Source organism: Thunnus albacares, chromosome 19 (genome assembly GCF_914725855.1).
Source record: "Thunnus albacares chromosome 19, fThuAlb1.1, whole genome shotgun sequence".
In the NCBI taxonomy this organism is placed as follows: Eukaryota; Metazoa; Chordata; class Actinopteri; order Scombriformes; family Scombridae; genus Thunnus; species Thunnus albacares.
Genome location: NC_058124.1, coordinates 5,912,277 through 5,932,916, shown reverse-complemented (window position 1 = coordinate 5,932,916; position 20,640 = coordinate 5,912,277). Strand labels below are relative to the sequence as shown.

The 20,640-nt window shown below is 37.6% G+C and overlaps 1 protein-coding gene across 1 annotated transcript; it reads left to right on the top strand.

Annotated features, from left to right (window-relative positions):
* Positions 1-1,721: 1,721 nt before the first annotated feature.
* On the top strand, positions 1,722-13,718 carry LOC122969940 (CMP-N-acetylneuraminate-beta-galactosamide-alpha-2,3-sialyltransferase 2-like). Its single transcript, XM_044335988.1, has 7 exons — positions 1,722-1,809; positions 7,735-8,009; positions 8,795-8,991; positions 9,214-9,381; positions 9,766-9,805; positions 9,935-10,054; positions 13,209-13,718. Exons 2-7 carry the CDS (start codon positions 7,770-7,772, stop codon positions 13,374-13,376), a joined length of 933 nt encoding a protein of 310 aa, XP_044191923.1. The 5' UTR covers positions 1,722-1,809; positions 7,735-7,769; the 3' UTR covers positions 13,377-13,718.
* Positions 13,719-20,640: the final 6,922 nt, after the last annotated feature.

Genomic DNA, 20,640 nt, shown 5'->3' with positions numbered 1-20,640 from the left:
TTTTGGTGTAAATTGGATCTTAGATGTTACACTGAACCAGGTTATTTCCTGGCACAAAGTGACTCCGCTGCCACTTTGGTGATTTTATTAACAAGAGAAAACTAAATACTTTCTGTAAATATGCAAACATAACGGAATAATACAGAAATCAGTCAGATTATCAGGGTTTATTTAATTTAGCTTATTTAGTTTATTTAATAGTGTTAGAGAAACCTACACAGTCCATGCACCCAAGACCTACCACTTTGCATTTGTTGGTTTGGTTGACTAAAGTAGGGCCCTAGTGGTTTACAAACAGTCTAGCAGCTCGGGTGAGTGAGGTTGTACTTAGTCACAGCAGTACTTCAGCATGCTAACATGCTGGCAGTGACAATGTTAACATGCTGATGCTAAGCAGATTATGTTTACCATGTTAATTAAGTGTGTTTGAATGCTAACATTTGCTAATTAGACACAAAAATTAAAAAACAAAACAAAACAAAACAAAAAAAAAAAAAACATAGTCACTACTCCTCTGTTAAATGAAAAAAAGTTTTAAAAAATCTCATGAATGATCTCAGCCAGATTTTCTTGTTGATGCATAAAAATTTGTTATATTAAATATCTTATAGCTCAGCTTCGTCTCTTTCTGGTTTTTCACTTTTAAAGGTCTTTATCTGGCTATCAGGTTTATATCCTCTCATGTAACCTGTTAAACTACCTGGTCTGTTTTCTCTTCATCCTCTGTAGAACCAGTTCTGTGTTGTGTCACCTGTTTTTTTTCCATGTATCTGTTAGAACAGGTCTGACAATGACAGAACAGAGTTGTCTGGTGGAGAATTTGCAGCCTCCTGCACGTAGTGCGTTGGTGCAGACTCATAATCCTATTTACGCGCGGGGCACAGCTGTATAACTTCATTATTTAAATACCCCAACACGCCAACAGGATCGGTCATGATTTAATGGTAACCTTATAAATGTTCTGTGTTCTTCAGTCCAGTTTCATAGAGTGAAATTGTTTGGAGTAAAGTTGCTGTCCTCCTGATAAATCCCGAGCCTCTCTGATCATTAAAGAAAGCATACATACATCAATACAACACACAATAAAGAAATCACCTATAAAGCTCGACATAATTAAAAAAAAAAAACAATATAGCTTGTCACAGGGGCCAGTAGAGGTGGAGTGTAATAAGCAGCTGCGTGACGCCGGAGACAAGTCTAACCGGTGTCATCCGGGTCCGTGAGCCGCGCGTCTCCGGTTCTTTCCCACACTCTCCGTCTTTTTTTTCCGGACAAGCTCGCACGCGACAGAAAAAACACATAGGCCTAAGCGAGTCACAAGTCAGCTTCATGAGGTGCTTTGCATCGAAAAAATAATTATTTAGTTTAGAAAATAAACAAGTTTTCAAGGTCTTTAGAAAATTTTAATTTAAAATCATAAGAATTTGGTAGCATGAACATGACTCTAGTGTGCCTCCCTGAACCTGACCACATATTTCAGTGTGCAAAAATATTATACAGAAGTAAAACAACACAAAGAAGTAGAACTGTATAATAAAATATGTAATAATAATATTTAATTTGTGGTTAATGTGCCCCATGTGAAAGCATGTACAGTATATTAGGTGAGACTGGACCATTCTTTCTGTCTTTCTCGCCTTTCTCCCAGCATCAGACATTTGTCATGCAAAATGAAAACAGACATTTAGGTGCACACCCTATTGCCAAACCTCCAACGTTTCCTTTCAGGCTGAAAGCCAGCCGCTCATCACTTGCTATCCGTGTTGACTTCTCACAAGTTAAGGCGTTTGTCTTGTCATCTCTTGCCAGGTAAGATAAGAATAAACAAATACATGTTATCACATTTCAGCTGATGGTGGACTGTAGTGTAAGTGAGCACATTAAAGGATTAAATGTTCAGATGCAAAATATTGTTAACAATCTAATCAACTTGAATGGCTAAAATTAGATATTTCTATGCTGTTGTCTGGCATAACACCATGACAAGAATGTACTTTAAAAGTACTGTCAGTAGTTATGTGACAAAGATGCACCTTAAGTTTGGAACTATATTTTTGAAAGAAGACACATGACCAATATATATTTGAAACAATGTTTTAAAGTTAATTTTATTAATCGAGTAAAGCTAAATATCATGGCTGTAATGGATCAACTATTAAAAACTTCTCCTTCTTTGTTATTAACCTCTTAAACTAGTTAATAATGATAATACTTTTTTATATACAGAGCAGCAAGAAAGACATACTTGTAGTTACTTGTAGGGTAATTATAATACAGAGGGTTGCGTGTAGTCTTGGTGATTTTTATTGCCTCTAGTTGACTATCAGGTTTTCACGCTGTTCTCTCTCACTGACACGGTGTTCTGTTGCGAAGGCACACGCATATATTATCCTCCATACTTACAAGCACAATTTATATATCAAAATGTTAACAAATTTGTCCTCTCTCCTCCAATTTTACTTCCATTGAAATAGAACTCACGGTTTTTGAATAAATTGCCCCAAAAGGGCAGAGAGTGCTGTCTGAAATTGACACCCATGTTATCTAAAATCTGAAGCTCCCTGTCGAAAACGGAGATCATGGTGCGCACTGCGCAAAATACTTCAGAATCCAGAGATGGTTTTACCTGAATATTTCAAACTATGGCCCATATATAATGAAATCCATGTCAGATAATCTCCGATCACGGCATTGTAAAATGTCATATCTGGAGTGTATTTTATCTCCGGATTAAGACCACTTTGATACCAGCAGAATATGGAGTTAAGATATTTTTCTGTTATGAGTGATGCCGTATTTTGAATGCCACATGTTTTATTATTTATTGTGAAAATGAATATCTCGCTTGATTCACTTCCAACTTATTGCCGTCCTCGCAGGTTACATAAACATACTGTATATCCTCAGGTCTGATCACTAAGCGCTACTGACCCCTTGTGGTCAGGTGTAATACAACATAATCATCACATTTCTAGGATACGTGTGGCATCCGTGACAGGAAACTTTGAGATATGACCTATAGCCTTACGTCGGATATTAGATATGATTCAAATCTGATCCAGTGACTGTAGATACTCTCCGTTTATGATTTATGTCATATCAGTGTCCGGATTGGGACCACATAGATAGGCTACTTGGAGTTGAGATATTTTTCCTGATATGACTGATGTCGTATTTTGAATGCCAGACACATCGCGTTTCTGGTGTCAACATATTACATCATCCTATCAAAATGTCTTTTCTCATATATGTTAATATCCGGAAAGAGTGTGGTGGAAACTTTGAGATATGACTAATAGTTGTGTTGTGGATATTCCAGGATATGATTCAAATCTGATCAAAATTACTGTAAATACTTGCAGGTTTTAACTCATGTTCGGTTTATATCGATCTCCGGACTGGGAGCACTTTGATACTATTAGAATATGGAGTTAATATATTGTTTGAATTGGCTTGTAGTTCTATTGTGAATGCCACACACATAGCATTTCTTTTGTAAACATACTTCATATTAGGCCAGCCTAAATGTTAATATCATGAAAGCGTTATACAGAAGGAAACTTTATAACTAATAGGTACATTTTAGATTATCAAATTACTGAGGATGCCATATTTCATATAATGCCTATTAAGAGGAGGATACTTTCACATATGACTAATAACCTTATAGTGAATATTCCATGATATGATTGAATCCAACCAAATGCTTTTACTCCTGCCCTGATGTCAGTCTGGATTGAGACCACTGATAGAATCCATAGCCAATTTACTCCTGAACTGTATGACAGTAACAGGACAGAATATCTTATATATACAGATATCACTGTGCTATGGTCAAAAATGTAACCCTTATAGAGAATATACATGGTCAGGACTTGACAGGTATCATCTACTTAAGACACCTTTTCCTTCTCCTTCATTGAAATATAGATAATCTATGAATATGAAAATATTTTTAGTTTCAAAAGTTTCAAAGTCCAACATCAATTAATTCAAAGATCTAATTAAAGTAACAATAAGTAAAACACTGAGAATAATAACAGAACAATAGAAGAAGAAGAGGAAGAAGAAAAAGAACAACAGCGACAAGCTGTAAAATGTCAGCTGCATTTCCTCTTCCTCCTCATTCTCTGGAACAAAGTAATCCTTCTTACTCCTGGATTCTTTTAGAATATCATCCTGACGTTATACGGTGATGAGTGGAGCGGAAATCCAGTCTTGTCCTTCTGTTATCATCTAGCACCTTCTGGCAGGACATTACAATCCTCGTCAGCTGTGGTGCCTGCCATTTTGGTGAGGAACATTTGTACAGAGTTTTGTCCTTGTCACTCTCCTCATCACAATGAGACTGGCATCCACTCCCTTCAAATATTCCAAGTCATCACGTCCGACAAGCTTTCCCTCCACCTTCACCCTCTTCTTGAAGAGTCAACCATGTGTCTATGGCCTCAAGTATTTACTTCTCAGCATTTGAATTCTAGTTGGAACATGTTTCTCCAAGACCATTTTTGTCTGGACTGCCTCAAATGTGTAGCTCCAGTCCTTTGGATATTCAGTATTGAGAGTGTAGAGCAGACTGAACATCAACCCAAAAGCTGTTGCAAAGTCATCCAGGCTTTCAAGAACTACAGCACCTTCCAACACAACGGCAACCTCCACAACTGTCCCAGGGTCTGTAGGCCCCTCCACTAGCTCCAGAGGCCATCTATCATCCCTCCTATACATGGCTCCACAGTAGCACCCCTTTGGTTTGAGAAAGCAAGGAAATGCTTTTAAATTTTTTTGAGAAAGAGATTTCAGTGTTGTGTATTGAATACTCTAAAGGGTTCAACAGTATGGTCAGCATTCTAGCTTTTCAGAATTACATAAAGGTGTGGCCTGTAGAATTTAGTGGCATCTAGCGGAACAGACTTGGCAGAAATGGAATATAATATTCACATGTTTTAATTAGTGTATAATCACCTGAAAATAAGAATCGTTGCAGTTTTGTTGCCTTAGAATGAGCCCTTTATATCTACAAAGGGAGCGGGTCCTCTTCCACGGAGCCTGCCGTGTTGTACTGCCATGTTTCTACAGTAGCCTAGACAGGACTAACCAAACACTGGCTCTAGAGAGGGCCTCTCACATTTTTGTGGGTTTCGCAGCCACACTTGGAAGGGGAGGGGGAGGGGAGGGGTATTCATCTTGTTGTAATATGCAGCCAAATGATCCTGCACACTGGTCCTTTTAAAGGATAGGTTCACAATTTTGCCTTAAAACAATAGTCAGGTGCTCATATGAACACTGAAAGAGGTTTTCCTCACTGTAATCATTCCTCCTGTTCATTATATATATTATAAGATTATAAGATTATTATTTATTATAAGATTCTCTTCACATGCACTTTCAATGTAAGTGATGGGGGCCAAAATCCACAGGGTCCACATAGTCATTTTGTGTAAAAAGTTTATCTGAAGCTTATATGAAGCTTCAGCAGTCTTAGTTAGTCATATCAAGTGGATATCTGCCACATTTACAGTCTTTTTAGCATCAAATTCCCTCTTTGTGTCTCCTTGGACAGTGTTTCCCTGTTAAGCTGCGGTGGAAGTATAGTAACAAAAAGAGGGACAGTAATGTTATTTAATTTGACTAATTTGGATGCTGAAGTTTATTAGCTTCAGATAAACTTTTAAATACATTTTTGCACAGAAGGCGGATTCTGGTTCTATCTCACACAGCCTCCAGCCTCTACTGAACTCTAAGGGTAATACTCTCCTCCAATCACACGTATGCAACCACCCACTGAAATTTGCATATATATATCTTGGCTGGCCAATCAGGACATGCCTACCGATTACGTGTGTTGCACATTATACAAACACTCCTGATTCCTCACTCAGATGGCTGGGCGGCAAGCAGGAAGCTGCAACATCTGCTGATGCAGGACAAAGGCATGCTATATTTTGAGAAAATATTCCAGCTGAGCATGGCAGCGAACAGTGTATCAAACAATAAAGTGCAACCGTCCACTTTCCTCCTTTGCTATTTTTAACAAAGTTCACAGTTTACAAATCTACAACACATACATGAGACACATACACACAAAAAAAACAATGAATAGACATAAAGTGCTGTGTGATAAAGTGCTGAGAGTTCAGTGGATATTCAGGTCAGTCTGAAGCTGAAACAGTTTTGGAAAACCTTCACTTCAAACAGAATCACATCAGCCTCAACATGGTCTCAACATCAACAGTCTCCCCGCAACAAATTCCAAGCTATTTAGTTCTGGCACACATTAATGCAAAGTCTGTAAGAAGGCGTGCCAGGAAGGCTAAAATATATAATTTACTAATCCACTGTTATAGTAGGTTAATGTTACATTTTTGAATGTTGGACCTGAAGCTTTGCACAGTATACAAAGCTGTTTGGCTAATGTGTAGTACAGTTGTGTAGACCATATGGTTTCTTTTGCCTGGTTAGGTTACAGCATGGTTGATCACAGCCGCAGTGACTGCTTTTTGTGGCTTGCTATTGGACTTCTAACATGCCACTCAAACGTCAAGCCAATAGGACGTGTCCATTGTCAAACGGAAAATATCCTTTACTATTGACAGGTGTAACTCATGTCTCGTTTCATTCCAGTCTTTTCACAGTTGTTTCTGATGCCTGAAACCCGACATAAACATATTAATTGTTGCTTGGGGCCATCAGATGGACAAGTTGAAATGATTCAGGACAAGGCTATTTTTTTCAAAATAAAGCCCAATAGAATAACTGTATCTCAACAGGAAACTCAGGATGAGGCTTGTTTATCAAAACAAAAGCCCCCCAACGGTCACTGTATGTTAACAGCAAATTAAGGATGGACCTGGTTTTTCAAAACAGAAGCCCCAGATGGAAATTATATTGTTACATGAACCTCAGGATGAGGCAGTTGTTTAAAAATAAGAGCTCTAGAAAAAGTAACTGTATCTTAATTGGGGGCCAGTGAGTTTTAGGTCTGTGTGTGTGTGTGTGTGTGTGTGTGTGTGTGTGTGTGTGTGTGTGTGTGTGTGTGTGTGTGTGTGTGTGAGTGAGGGAGTTCTATTTTTGTGAGGACCACATCCAGCCCTATTGAGGTACACACCAAGAAACAGGCACACTCAAAATTTCTCTGTAATTTTCTAGTTGTGATATTACTCAACCATTATATTACTTTACCAAAGTTTGACCAAACAGAAGTCTCTCAAATATGATTCCACCACATAAACATCACTGTCAAATCTGGGACATTCTATTGAATGCCAACAGCTATTAGTAACCCAATACTATATGAAAAAAACATACACACAAGTGGTATTCATGCAGCTCTGTAGATGGCAGATCTGGCTGTAGATGAGAACATATATGGAGCTCCAGGTTGTTTTTCTTTCCTTTTGCTAACATTTTATTTGATTTAAACCCTAGCTGAGGACACCTGTAAAGGCTGCCAATATCAGCCAACCATGTGACAACAGGTTTATAATGTAAATGACAGGTGTGACAGTACTACAGATATCAGAGGATATTGTGAGCAGACACTTTGGTGTCCTCCAGTTCTTTGTATTCCATACATATATGGTGTGCCCTATGAATTTATTTCAATAAAGGGCCTGAGGTTTTAGTTCCACTATTACTGTAGTAAACTAAGTAATTTGTTCTGCTGTAGGCATATTCATGACATTTTTGTCACATTTTTGACTCACCTGTATATTTCACCACTCACTGTATCCACAGATCTGTCCTTCATTCAAGAACGTCACGCTGCCAAGATGCTTTCCACAATTGGAAAAATCTGGGTTGTCGTTACCCTACTGTGTATCACTGCCATTGGTTTGCTTACTAGACCTTCATGGAGTTTATCTGCATTTTATCGGGAGTCAAGTTCTTGTGCCTGTCGCAAATGTTTAACAGACGGTGATCCATGGTTTGGGGAGCTTATCAATGGAGCTCCCAAACCCTTTTTGTCAAGAAAATATGTAACCCCAGAAGGAGCTTTCAACTGGTGGAAGGTAAATGTCAACTTACCTTTATAGACGCAGCACAAATGTTCTGTAGTTTCACTTTTAGTTTTAGAGACAGAAGCGTCAAGGTTGTCCTGACCATAAGAGGAACTTATTTAGTGTAAATTGTTATGTGTTCTGTGTTAGCAAGAGAGAGCTTTTTGATGCATGGGAACACAAAGCACAAGTGAAAATGTATTTAAACATATAATATTATAATAACATTTGGCAACACACATGGTTACTGGTGGTAATAGCAACCATGGCTTAAAACTACTCTTCTCGTAAATTCTGGGAGCAGCTAACACTCCATGAGTAGCCAGAAATACCACAGTACAACATCTAGTCAGTTTAAAGTACAGCCAAATAAACATGTTGTTTTAAAGAATTCAGTCAATAATAATTCTAACCACAAACTGACTGATCTGATGTGCACAGTGTGAGTAGTTCCCCACACAACAGCATGACACAGTAAAAAGGAGTTGTTTACCTCTCTGTGTTTCAGTTACAAATGGTGATATGGATTACGTGCTGTATCACCTCCTGAAAATCCCTTGTGTAGTTAGGCAATTTAAATCCAGAACAGGAATACTTTTTTTTTTTTTTTTTTACATCATTTAAACACATTAAATGGCTGTTTATTTAAAAGTGTTGACCCTTAATAGTATCAAAAACAGGGTTTGATTTCATGAAAAAAAATTATAACTCTAAATACCACAACTCTGTCATGTGGATCTTGTATGTGATACAATTGTAAACTGATGCTGGAATGACTTTCTTTTTTTTCTTCTCAGTACGTACAGAACGAAGGACGCCCCTACAGTTTCTTCAATACAACAGTGCACAACCTGTTTCAGATTTTTCCACCCACTCCACCTTTTATAGAGTCCAGCCCCAGCCGCTGCATTACTTGTGCTGTGGTGGGGAACTCTGGTAATTTGAAGGGATCACATTATGGAGCTCTGATAGATTATCATGACATTGTAATAAGGTAAATCATCAGACTTAAATGAAATCCCACAGTGTCTTACTAAAAAATTTAAAAAATATTATTGTCACTGTTACAAAATCTAGTTTGAACAATAATGTTGACACTGAGAACAATTCCCATGGAGTGTCACAAAAATAAAAAACCTTTAACCTTTAATAGCCATATAATTGTCCTTAAACTACTTGATATTTAATACATATTCCCATGTACTACTGTATTTAGAATGAACCGTGGCCGTACCAAAGGCTACGAAGAAGATGTTGGGACTAAAACAACTCATCATGTGATGTATCCAGAGAGTGCTATTAATTTGGACAACACCACTCATCTTGTGCTGTTTCCATTCAAGATAAATGATTTGCTGTGGCTCCTCAGAAAATTCACCCCAAGGTAGATGTGTAATACAAATCTCCTCTCTGTATCTCTACCTGTTAACATTAAATAGCATCTATCTTTGTGTTTGTATTTGAATGAAAACTCAAGTTGGGTAAAAGTAATTGCAATGCATATTTGTTTGTATAAAATTTTGGATTTTAACAACTGAGGAACATCTATAAGGAAGCTTTAGTTGACAGAAAAGTGTTGTTTTGGTTGGCTAATACAGTAACTGACACTAATTTCTTCATTATAGGTTTTGCAATGAGCTCTATGAATTTACTATAAAAGTGCAAAATTTTAATCAAATAAACTCATGTTATATAATTATTATCAGTAATACTCGGTACTAATGATTCCTTTCTCATTAAATTTGACGATTAATGTCACCTTCAACAGAGAAAACGGTCCTGTGAAGACAATAGCTAACAAGGATTTGGTGAGTGTTCTAAATGATCTTGCATGAATCTTAAGTCAACCAGTAATAAATGGTATTGTATTGTGCATTCACTGCAGAAAGGAATGGTTCATAAATGTCAGTTTAAGGGCTAAGTCTGATTCATTACAGGTGATGATCCTCAACCCAGGTTTCATGAAATATGTTCATGAAAATTGGCTGGGAAAGAAGGGCAGGTATCCATCCACTGGCTTTATGACTTTGGCTCTCAGCATGCACATGTGTGATGAGGTAGGTTTATTTCCAGTAGTATTGGAGTTTCCTTAGCTGATTGTTAGCCATGTCAATAGCAGATCATTGATTTATCATTAAAAATTAGTAAAATACAAAGTTTTTCCTGAGGGAAAACTTTTTTAAAAGAATTGACATGAATAACTATATAACTATATATATATAACTAGTATTTCTGATGACAAATACAAGTACATTGAATGAGTGTTAAATTACATGTTTTATTTTGTCTATGTGTATGAGGATACATGAGCCAATGCTCAAGCGATAAGCGATATGTTACACAATTTGCCAGCAACTTCCTGCTATTCCACTGATAGCAGTTGGCGCTGATAGCAAAGGAAAGCAAGAAGAAGACTGCAAATCAATCAATAAATAATGCAGGTTTCAAAATATTAAAAAGAATAATCTTCACAAATGTTTTATGAGAAATTAAATTCAAGATGCAACTAAAACTACTTTGTTACTTTGGTCGGAAAAATGATGGCTGTCATGGATATGATGCAAACGGCAGTTTCTGGTGTTAGAGTCAGAACTGCCAAACAGGTTTTGCAGTAGCAGCTTTGTGACTTCTGGCTGTGCTTTTGAGACACGACAGTCATTATTCACATGACAACAGGTCCCTTGTCAGTAAAAAGTAAACAGGCCATTTTAAAGGGAAACTTAAGTAATTTTCAACCTGTACCCTATTTCCACATCATTTTGTGTCTAAGTGATTAATGGGGACAACAGTTTTTAGAACTGGTCCAGTATTGAGCGAGAGTACTTCAGCTGGCAGCTGTGAAACGGACTGCAATGTAACCCTTTAGGGCAATTGCGCACGTCAAAGCACTTCCACTAAAAGTGTGTGTTTTTGCCACTGACAGGCTTAGATTTTTTTGTAATATGTGTCTGACATCGAAAGTAACATTAAACACAGGAACTAGCTGCCTGTAGCAGCATTACAGCTAACATAGGGGCAGCTTGCTGGCTAATCGAACCACCCACATATTCATCCACACATGCTGGTTTGTTTACATCTGAGGCTGTGGATAACTCAGCGTCTGTTCCTGCTAAAGAAGAAAGATTAGTGACTTAATAGATGAATAAAATGGTTCATGTCTGAAAGTTTCCAAATTGCAAGGATTAAATGACCAGATCCACAGTGTGCAGTTTTCATGGATTACTGCTGGACAATAGAGATTTGCATACTGTAATTCATCACAGTTGCATGTTGAAATCGCATTTTTCTTATCGTGTGGGGCTGAACGTTTGGTCCTGCCGGCTTTGCTCTTTTCATCCAGTTGATTCTGTGGAGATGAAACAGTCTCCAGGACGACAATGTTGATAAACCCTGTAATTCCATGTGTAGTAGTTACACAGCTGAGATTACTCATCTGTCAGAGCTCAGTCAGAGCAGTGACTGCAGGAACACCAGGGGCTAAATGCCTAAATGATCAGTACGCACAAAAATCATGCATACGCCATTTCCCACACATAAACTGGTTTTTATAAACACGGAATGTGCGGTGAGAATATGCGCACCTCATGCATACTTTAGAACAGGCACACATGTTTTTCCTAAGCAATCTATCTGAGGGTGATGTCATGAGGTGGAGATGAAATATAAGGCGAGAGATGGAAACTTTTAATAAAACATTCTTTGTTTAGGTTGATAACCAGCTACACTGATTGTGTGATTTTTTTTTTTTCGCAAAAGTTTACACAGGTATTTATAAAATGCTAATCAAAGGCATATTTATTAAGTTAACACTGATTAATTACTTTTGTGTTTAATTTTATCATTCTTTTATTTACATAGGAGTCAACATTTTATTTTGCCCTTATTATTCTTTTTATTTCATCCTTACTCGTGTCACACCTTGTAAAGTTGGTTTAGATATGAGCACTACAAACTAATCATTGATTACATTTCCGAGATATCACTGCTGACGAATGGTTTACAGTCCATATGATGAATTAATGATATGGACGGTATAATAAGCCACAGAACCGCGTGTAATGGTCACTCATAATGAAAGCTATTCCGGCTGTCGGAGAACCTCGCCGGTGCAACACAATCTGTGAAACAGCACTTTCTCCTTCTCGTTTGTTCCATTGACAGCTGTACAGACTGCTGGGGCAGGTGGAGAAGTGATATGCAAATGGCAGGTTCAGGGTGGGTCTTCACCCAGTTAAGGTTAATTGTGGGAATGGAAATGAGGCTTGTGCACGTGTGCCCAGTTCCCCAATGACTGAGATTTATAAAACAGAACCATGCATACACATGGCTTTATAAATCTAACAAAAAGAATGTATATGCATATTTCTGGCTTTGTGTGTACACACAGTTTTAGTCATGAATCTACACAAGGTTTTATGCATCTGGCCCCAGCAGTTTCTCTGAGGTAACTGTTACTATACGTCCTCTATTCTGATGGTCCTGTTGCCTTCCTGCCTCCATTCTTCGTTTTTCCTCTTTCAGGTGTTTTATGTACTCTCTGTGTACACTGGCTCAAATAAATACGCTTTGCCAGTCAAAGTGAAATGGCTCACGATCGTCCACGAGATAATTCATCATTGCTCTTAGTTTTATTAGTTTCTTAAGTCTAAGTGAGGTGAATGTGGTTGGGTAGTCTGGTTAGCTGACAAGTTGCCCCGGATATAGATCCCTATGTTAGCTGTAATGTTCCTGTGTTTAATGTTACTTTGAATGTGACACACATATTATAATAACAATCTGAGCCTGTCAGTGGCAAAAACAAGCACTTTTAGTGGACATATATGGAATTGCCCTAAAAGATTGCCCACTCGTTTTGCGGCTGCTGGCTGCAGCACTCTGCAGTCCTCCATACTGGACCAATTTTAAAAACTGTTTTCTCCATTAGTCACTCAGACACAAAATGTTGGGAAAATAGGGTCCAGGTTGAGAATGCCTAAGTTCCCCTTTAACGCCCAGCCTTCATTGGAATGAGTCAGAAACTCTCTTTAGATATGACAATTACAATATGACAACAAAATGTTCAAAAGGCAAATTAGTAATGCTGTAGAGTGCAACACCATAACACTAAATTACAGAATATGCTCAAATATAAAGACTGAAAAATGTAAGGAGCATTTATTCAAATTACTAGTAATGGTTGTACACTTTAAGTTATTGTGTCTGTTTTCCCAGGTCAATGTTTTTGGGTTTGGAGCAGACAGAGATGGAAACTGGAACCACTACTTTGAAGTGCTCAGAAACAAAAACTTCAGAACTGGACCTCATTCTGGAACACATGAATATGACTTTATTCAACAACTACATGAGCGCAAGAAAATCCAGTTGTTTAGAGGATGGTAATTTTTGTTTCTCTGTTTGTGTTTGTGTCATTCTCTGTCAGTTGCACAGAGCAGCTGTTGTGCGTAATTGTGCCTTGATAATGCGCAATATCATTCCGAAGAAACAGATGCTGTCGCCTTCAGCTGGATGTAGAGCTTATAAGAATCAGTCATTAATCTTTAATCGGTCTTCAGAATAAAACTTTATTTGTTAATGTGTCATCACATGTCAGCTGCTTAAAGAAAGTAGAATGAAAGAGGAAAGACCAGGAAAACATGAATAAAGGGGTTTGTGTAATTTCAGAGAAGTTTATAATAGGGGTGTGCCCGAATATAAATACGTTATTAGGCAAAGCACAAATAGTGGATTTTTTATGAATATTTGTTTCATACAAATATTTTAAAGATTTGTTTTTGGGAAGAATAAAAATATGTCAAATACCGAACGCAGGTTGCTTACATCTCAGTTTCTCTCCTCTGCTCCGCTGTTACGTCTATCAGCAGGTCTCAATGAGGGCAGTGACATCCACCTGCTACATGACGAACATTTCCTTTGTTTGGACATCACTCCTGGAGTTGTGAGTGTTCCTCAGAGATAAAGTTGAGCTACTGACACATGCGAAGTGCTCCCAAGGGACTCTTCCTAACCTGTTGTTCTCCTTCTCCTTTCCACAAAGAACACGGTGTGCTGTCTCTGTGTTATGGGTGTATAAATAGGTAGAGGTGTGATGAGGCGATGAGTACAGTTTTAGCTCAGTAGTCAGCGCAGTCGTCTATGATCTGGGAGACTCCAGTTCAAGACCTGGTGAGGGAACCTCCTTCATAGGTAGGTAGGTGGTTTATTCATGAACACCTATTGTAACACTTTAATTTTCTGAAATTAAAAGTGTAACAAAAAACCCCCCAATATTTTCAACCTCTTTCCACTCAACAAATACAGATACAAATACAAATACTGGGCCCTCTGCACATCCCTAGTTTATACAGCTGTGCCTTCACCAAATAAATTGTCCAAAATATTCAAGAACATAAATGGGCTAAGATTTCAACCTGTTCTGAGCAGACCAGCTGAAATTGCAGTGCACTACTCAATTAACATCCACAACCTCAGACGGCAAGTAACTAAACCAAATGACCTCAGTGCATCCCAGGAAAATACCAGTTTCATCAATAGATGGCTACAGTTAGTTGCTTCCTAATTTAATGTATTCGCTGGCAATGAATAATGTTGCTCTTCACCAGTTATTTAGATTAACATTATTTATTTAAAGATTTTTTACTCAATCAGCAAATTAGTTTTATAGAATACATAAAATGTTAATTAAAGCTAGCCAGCAGCTGAGCAAGTTAGAACTAGTGAACTACAACAGATGTATTTAGCAGAAATTAAGATATTTAAGATTTGGCCTGCATGCAAGTCCAAAATCATTTCAAAGCTGGGATGGTGTGGTACCACAGGGAGGCAAACACAATGAGGGAAACTGTAGGCCTACTTCTGGTCAAGTAACCTTGGCCTTCATTTTAAAGGTTTCTGTGACTTCTGTCTTTTTTATCTGTGGTTCTCTCTAACTTGACACAGTTTAAACTCTGAATAAAACATGCCAGCGTCAATTCTGTTGGGACTCTACACAGCAATCCAACAGAACCTGCATCAGGATAACTTATGCTGTTGTAGTTAGCTAATGCTACTTTAGCTGCTAGCTAGCCATGCTGTTGGCTATCTTAACTGTTGGGGAGCTTTAATTAAGATTTTATGTATTATCAATAAAACTAAGTTGTTGATTGAGTAATAATAGAATTTCTTGGCTGGTGCATATGCCAAAAAAAGTTTCTAGCTTCCAGGTTTGCTCCCACATTGTGCGGCACTCTGAATATGCGCAGTGGTGTTTCCCCCGCTGATCCCGCCCGCAAGTTCCTGCTCGGTCTAAAGACTTTACATTGTGATGATGTCACTGATTTTTAAAAACACTTTTCTCAGCTCAAGTTTTACAAATATAAAACCTCCATGGATCAAAAATTCACAATAGAAAGAGTCATATTTGACCTTGTTTGCAGTTTGTGGTGTTCTGTCAACAGTTTTACATACATCTCTTTTACAATGGTGGTCTATGGGGAAAATGCTTTTTGGGCTGCAGGGGGATTTTTTGCTGCAATACTGTGACTGACCACTGGGAGGGCTGAGCGGCTGCACCCTATCCAGCTCTTACAATACATTCATGGTCCATCTGCTCTGCATATTGACAAGAGGGACCAGTTGCGCTGCCTTGTGGTCATTTATGGTGAGCTTTGACTTTTGATTTCGTTTGCCCTTTCAGCCTGTGACTCGTTCACTGTGGCGCTTGCTTTGGGGGTTGGTTGCACCAGGTTGCCAGCACACCTAAAATTTCTTTATAAATGTTACCTTTTCTAGTTAATTTTATTGTTTATTTATTTACGTGTTGTGTATTTACATTCTGTGAAGAAAAAGCAATTTTTTTTAGAATTTATCCACAGTACCAGCTGTATTTACTTTACAAACTACAGAAAATGCAAAATGATAATTTGTTTAATCCACACCGTCAGTCTTTTTTCCAACTCTTAAGCTGAATTTCAGCTCTTAAACTGCACTGAAACTAACTGTGGCCGTCTCCCCATTGGGCTCGCCTCTTTTGTCATTATTACATTTAATCCGCGATTGTCTGTGCGATTATGGGGAAATGCAGTTTGTTAAAGGACACTAAAAACAAATACTGAATAAACAGCGATATTAGATAATTTTCAAAACAATTATCATTCTTTTCTAAACATATGGAGTGAACAACACAACATATTGAGAAAGGCATGATTTCTAGTTACTACAAATGTCAATGTGATTTTAAGTGAGGTTTTCCTACTTCTGAACAGAACCCAGAGGTTCTGGTTTCACCTTGGCTCTCTGAAGTGGTGTTTGTTGTATACTACATACAATTTTTATTTTCCCTGTCTGGCTTTTCTGATGTTTTCATGTTGTACAGTATATGATTGTGGAAAATGTGAATAAAGCTCTGAATAAAACCGACAGACACACACACACACACACACACACACACACACACACAAACACACACAAACACAAACACACAAAAAGACTGAGTCCTGTGCAGGTGCACAAAATGAGGACTGTGGACCTTGGAAGGTCAGTATGGACAGGAGGAATAATTACAGTGAGAAAAATGTGTTTCAATGTACATATGGATACCTGAGCTTTGTTTTAGGACAGACTTGAAAAACTGTGAATCTATACTTAAATTTTTCTAGAGAATCCCCAAATACATTTTCACATTAATTTATAGAATTCCACTGCCTACTTCATAATGTCTGACAATACACAAACAAAGAGTGATAATGGGTTAAGTTGGGAATCTCAGATAATTTCCTACTTGTTTTTTTTGTGTGTATCCAAGCAGTGCTGTATGATCTAAGCTGGTTTTCTTTATTGGGTTCCTGCGACAATATTGACTTGATTATTGAGAGACTGTTGGGTATGGGGAAGGTTTGGTCAGCAAAGTATGGGGATAGGGGACATGGGTTTTTTTTTAATCTCATATCCTCTTATAGTAAGCAATAATAAAATAAAAAAAGTTGTGACTGTTGTTTAAGTTCTGTTTGCTCACATGCTACATGTATTTCAACCTCTTTGGCAGCACCCCTGTTAAAGACCAACCATCAAGGCACAGGACGCAGGTTTTGGTGGTTGCAAAAGGTGGGTTTTTATTCACCAAAAAGGTGCAAAATTAACAAAGCAATCTTGATTAATAATGAAATCTGGTGCTAAAAGAGGTCTGAACACAACTGAACTCAAATACACTCAATACAGCTCTGAACTGCATGACTGAACTGTATTCAACAGAGACAAAACTGACCTAAGTAATGACACATGAAGGGAACATATATACTGTCTGATCAAACCATTTAATACACATGAGGGTAGGACAAAAGACAACTACTAAATACACTACACACACTACATAGACAGTTTGCTTCTAACTCAGTATTAACCAAGCAAAATCTAAACACAATAACTCTAATGAATTTGATTGGCAAAATTAACTGCAAAAGTACACAAACAAAAGGGTCTCCTATAGGGCTGTGCAATGTGATGATATATATTGTGTGACGAAAGAAAAATGTTAATCATTTCTCGTTTATTTCGTTGTGGAGCAAATCACACTCTTTATGGCAATATTTTTTGTCATTTGGAGTCTGGACGGATAAACTATTTATTTGTTGAATTAAAATGTGCTATATCGGAATAGTTATTGTTATAGGGATATGAAATGACCTATATCGGGATATGAGATTTTGGTCATAATGGCCAGCCCTATTCTCTTGTTTTTGTTGTGTTGCTTATGTAATTATGAAAATTGTAAGTAAATGTTAACCTAAATGAGAGAAACCAGAATCAAAGTGAGGATGAGTTGACATGATATTACCCACAATCTTAATCTGCTAGTGTCACAACCATCACAACCCCCAAGGGTACCCAAGATATTTCTGAGGTCACCAGTTGATTAAGGAAGAAAATCTGTTACAGAAAATGATCTTTTCTCTTTTTTAAAAAAAAAAAAATATGGGATGCTTGCACCTTTAAAAGTCCTTCAAATAACAAATCCAAGAGGGAAAAATCACTGCTCGCAACCAATGCACATGCTAAGGCCATAACCTGTGATGAGGGGGGTCAAAAGTAGACTTAATCTTATTGTCACGAGTCACAAGCCAAAAAGATTTAGAACCGTGATCTAAACCATGCCAGAGACAATTACATACAGTATGTGCTCCCACAATGTGGCTGAGTGCAGCAGCACCAGGAAGGAAGCTGACAGGATTATTTACTGATCTTTTGTTTGCCAAAATTTTCTTTAAAATCCCCTCCAGGAAACACAAAAAATGCTTATAAAAAGGCTTAGAAGAGTGATTTGTGTTTTTCCACAAAAAAGTTCAATTTCATTGTTCAAAATTCTTAAAGTTACATCTACTTCTTCCTCATTGAAAAATAATAAAACAAGAAATATTTTTCATTTCAATGGTTTAACTGGACCATGAGGTCCTTTACAAGTCCAAAGTGGAGGTCCTCATTACACCTGTTTAAGCTGAATATTGGACCACGATTTGACCACGAAAATCCTGCTCTTAAATAAATAAATAAATAAATTCTAGTGTCAAAGTCTGCACATACATCATTCTGCACAGTCAAACATCTGAGTTAATATCTGACATGTTTCAATTTTTGAACTGACAGCATTCACAACAGACATTTTTGGGCCTCTGGCTGGACATTTCCCATGGCAGCACATCATGGCCCTGTATAGCCATATGAACACTGATAGGAGACGTTTCCCCCTAGTAGCACTAGTCATGTACCTGTGATGACCCTTGCGGTGTCGCCTGTTGTTTGCTATGTTTGTTGTGCAACTCACCTGGGTGTCTGCTTTGTTTTTGCAGGTGATCATTATCACAACTGGGAATACCTGAGAGTGTAATGATAATGATAATAATGATAATCAGTGTTTCCCATTAATTACCTAGATGGAGGCGGCCTGCCAGGCAGCATGTATGTTTTCCAGTGTAACATTAACAATTTAGTTGAATATGAATGTAATTTCAGAGTAGACAGGGTTGGATTTCTACATGGGATTCAAATAAATCTCTAGAAATAATCATGTTGAAGTGTGCTAATCATTATGGGGTGATCTCTGAAATGAGATAATTCAGGGTTAAACCCCTGTCTTGTAAAGATGATGTGCACCTATTAAAGTGTTCTGGACAGACAGATGGTTCCAAAAATCACTTTAGACAGAAGTGATCAGCTGACTTGCTGGCTGCAGCAGTGTCTAAATGCAGATCCACCAATGTTTGCACTACCTTGCAAGCTGAAACAGGATCTAGAGTTGTTTGCCTTGGCTACCATGACTTTTTGACTGCAGAGAATACCAGTTAATGAGTCGACAAAGCTTAGGACAATTTGATCACTGAAAACTGAGATGTAATGTTTGTTTGTAGTGCCCGTTTGGCTGATGATTCAGCCAATTTGATATAAATGTGTTGGCACAATGTAAATGTATCCCAGAGGTATAGTGTTTTCACTTTCACATATACATGCTCAGGTTCACACTGCCAAGATACAAGCAATGATCTTTTCACTTGGTGTCAGTTTTACCAGTTTCAAGAAAGACTTCCCTGATCAGTGATAACACTAAAGAAGCAGCATTCAAACGTAAATGTTGCTGTCTAATACAGACAGGAATGCAAAGTGAGCAAAGCTGCACTATATTTTATTATGATTTAAGCACATTCTCTATAACTCATCAGTAATAGCGATCTCATGAAGCATACTGTTGATCAAATTGAAGCACAAGGCTGACATCTAGTGGTGAATATACAGTATGTGCTGCAGTTCAACTGAGCATGTTATTCCATGCTGAATCAAATATCATCAAAAAAAAAAAATAAAAAAAATCAAATATTCAGTTGGTTGCACACATTTTACTTAAGTGAATAAATAAAGGTGTGTTCATTTAAGTCTAAAAACGTCCCACTACTTTTATTGTCTCAAATATGTTTGTTTTCTCAAATACCATGTGTTTATGCTATATCATAACATAGTGAAACATTAGTACCTATAGTATTTTATGGAAACAACAAAAAGCGCATACGATGCCACAACACTGATCAAATCTGTATCCCTGTCAACAATTAAGCGGAGCACTAGAGTAACACAGACCGATTATGGTAAAAATAAACTCCTCTTCTTCTCACTAACCTACCTACTCTTGGTGATTGATGGATGAATCCAGAAATTAGACTGCTCTGTTAGGCCCTAGCAGGGCCTCTATTTATAGAAGTCTATTTAAGAGGTCAACATGAAAGCAGGAACAGCTTCATGCAACAAATCTGATGGGACTGAACCACTGTTCATTCTCTAAATCAAATCTTTTAGGGTCTTTTATATTTTACTCCTATGCGTTTTTTTTATAGTATTCACCAGTTGTAAATCTATGTTTTATAAAATAAGTTACTTTTACATCAAGCCCCTTGTAATACATTGACAGGATTGCTGTGCTCATACAGGATACCCTCTATCAGACAAAGAAAAGGAAATCATATAAGTGATTACATCATATCTTTAAGCTGGCTTGCATAGTTTTCATGCCAGCATGAACATTCAACACCATTACACAACTGGGAAACATTCCACTTTGGCAGGGCTCGCTGTATGATATCATTTCTTTTGTTTGGCCTGAGGGGAAAAATACACATCCAAAACTGTA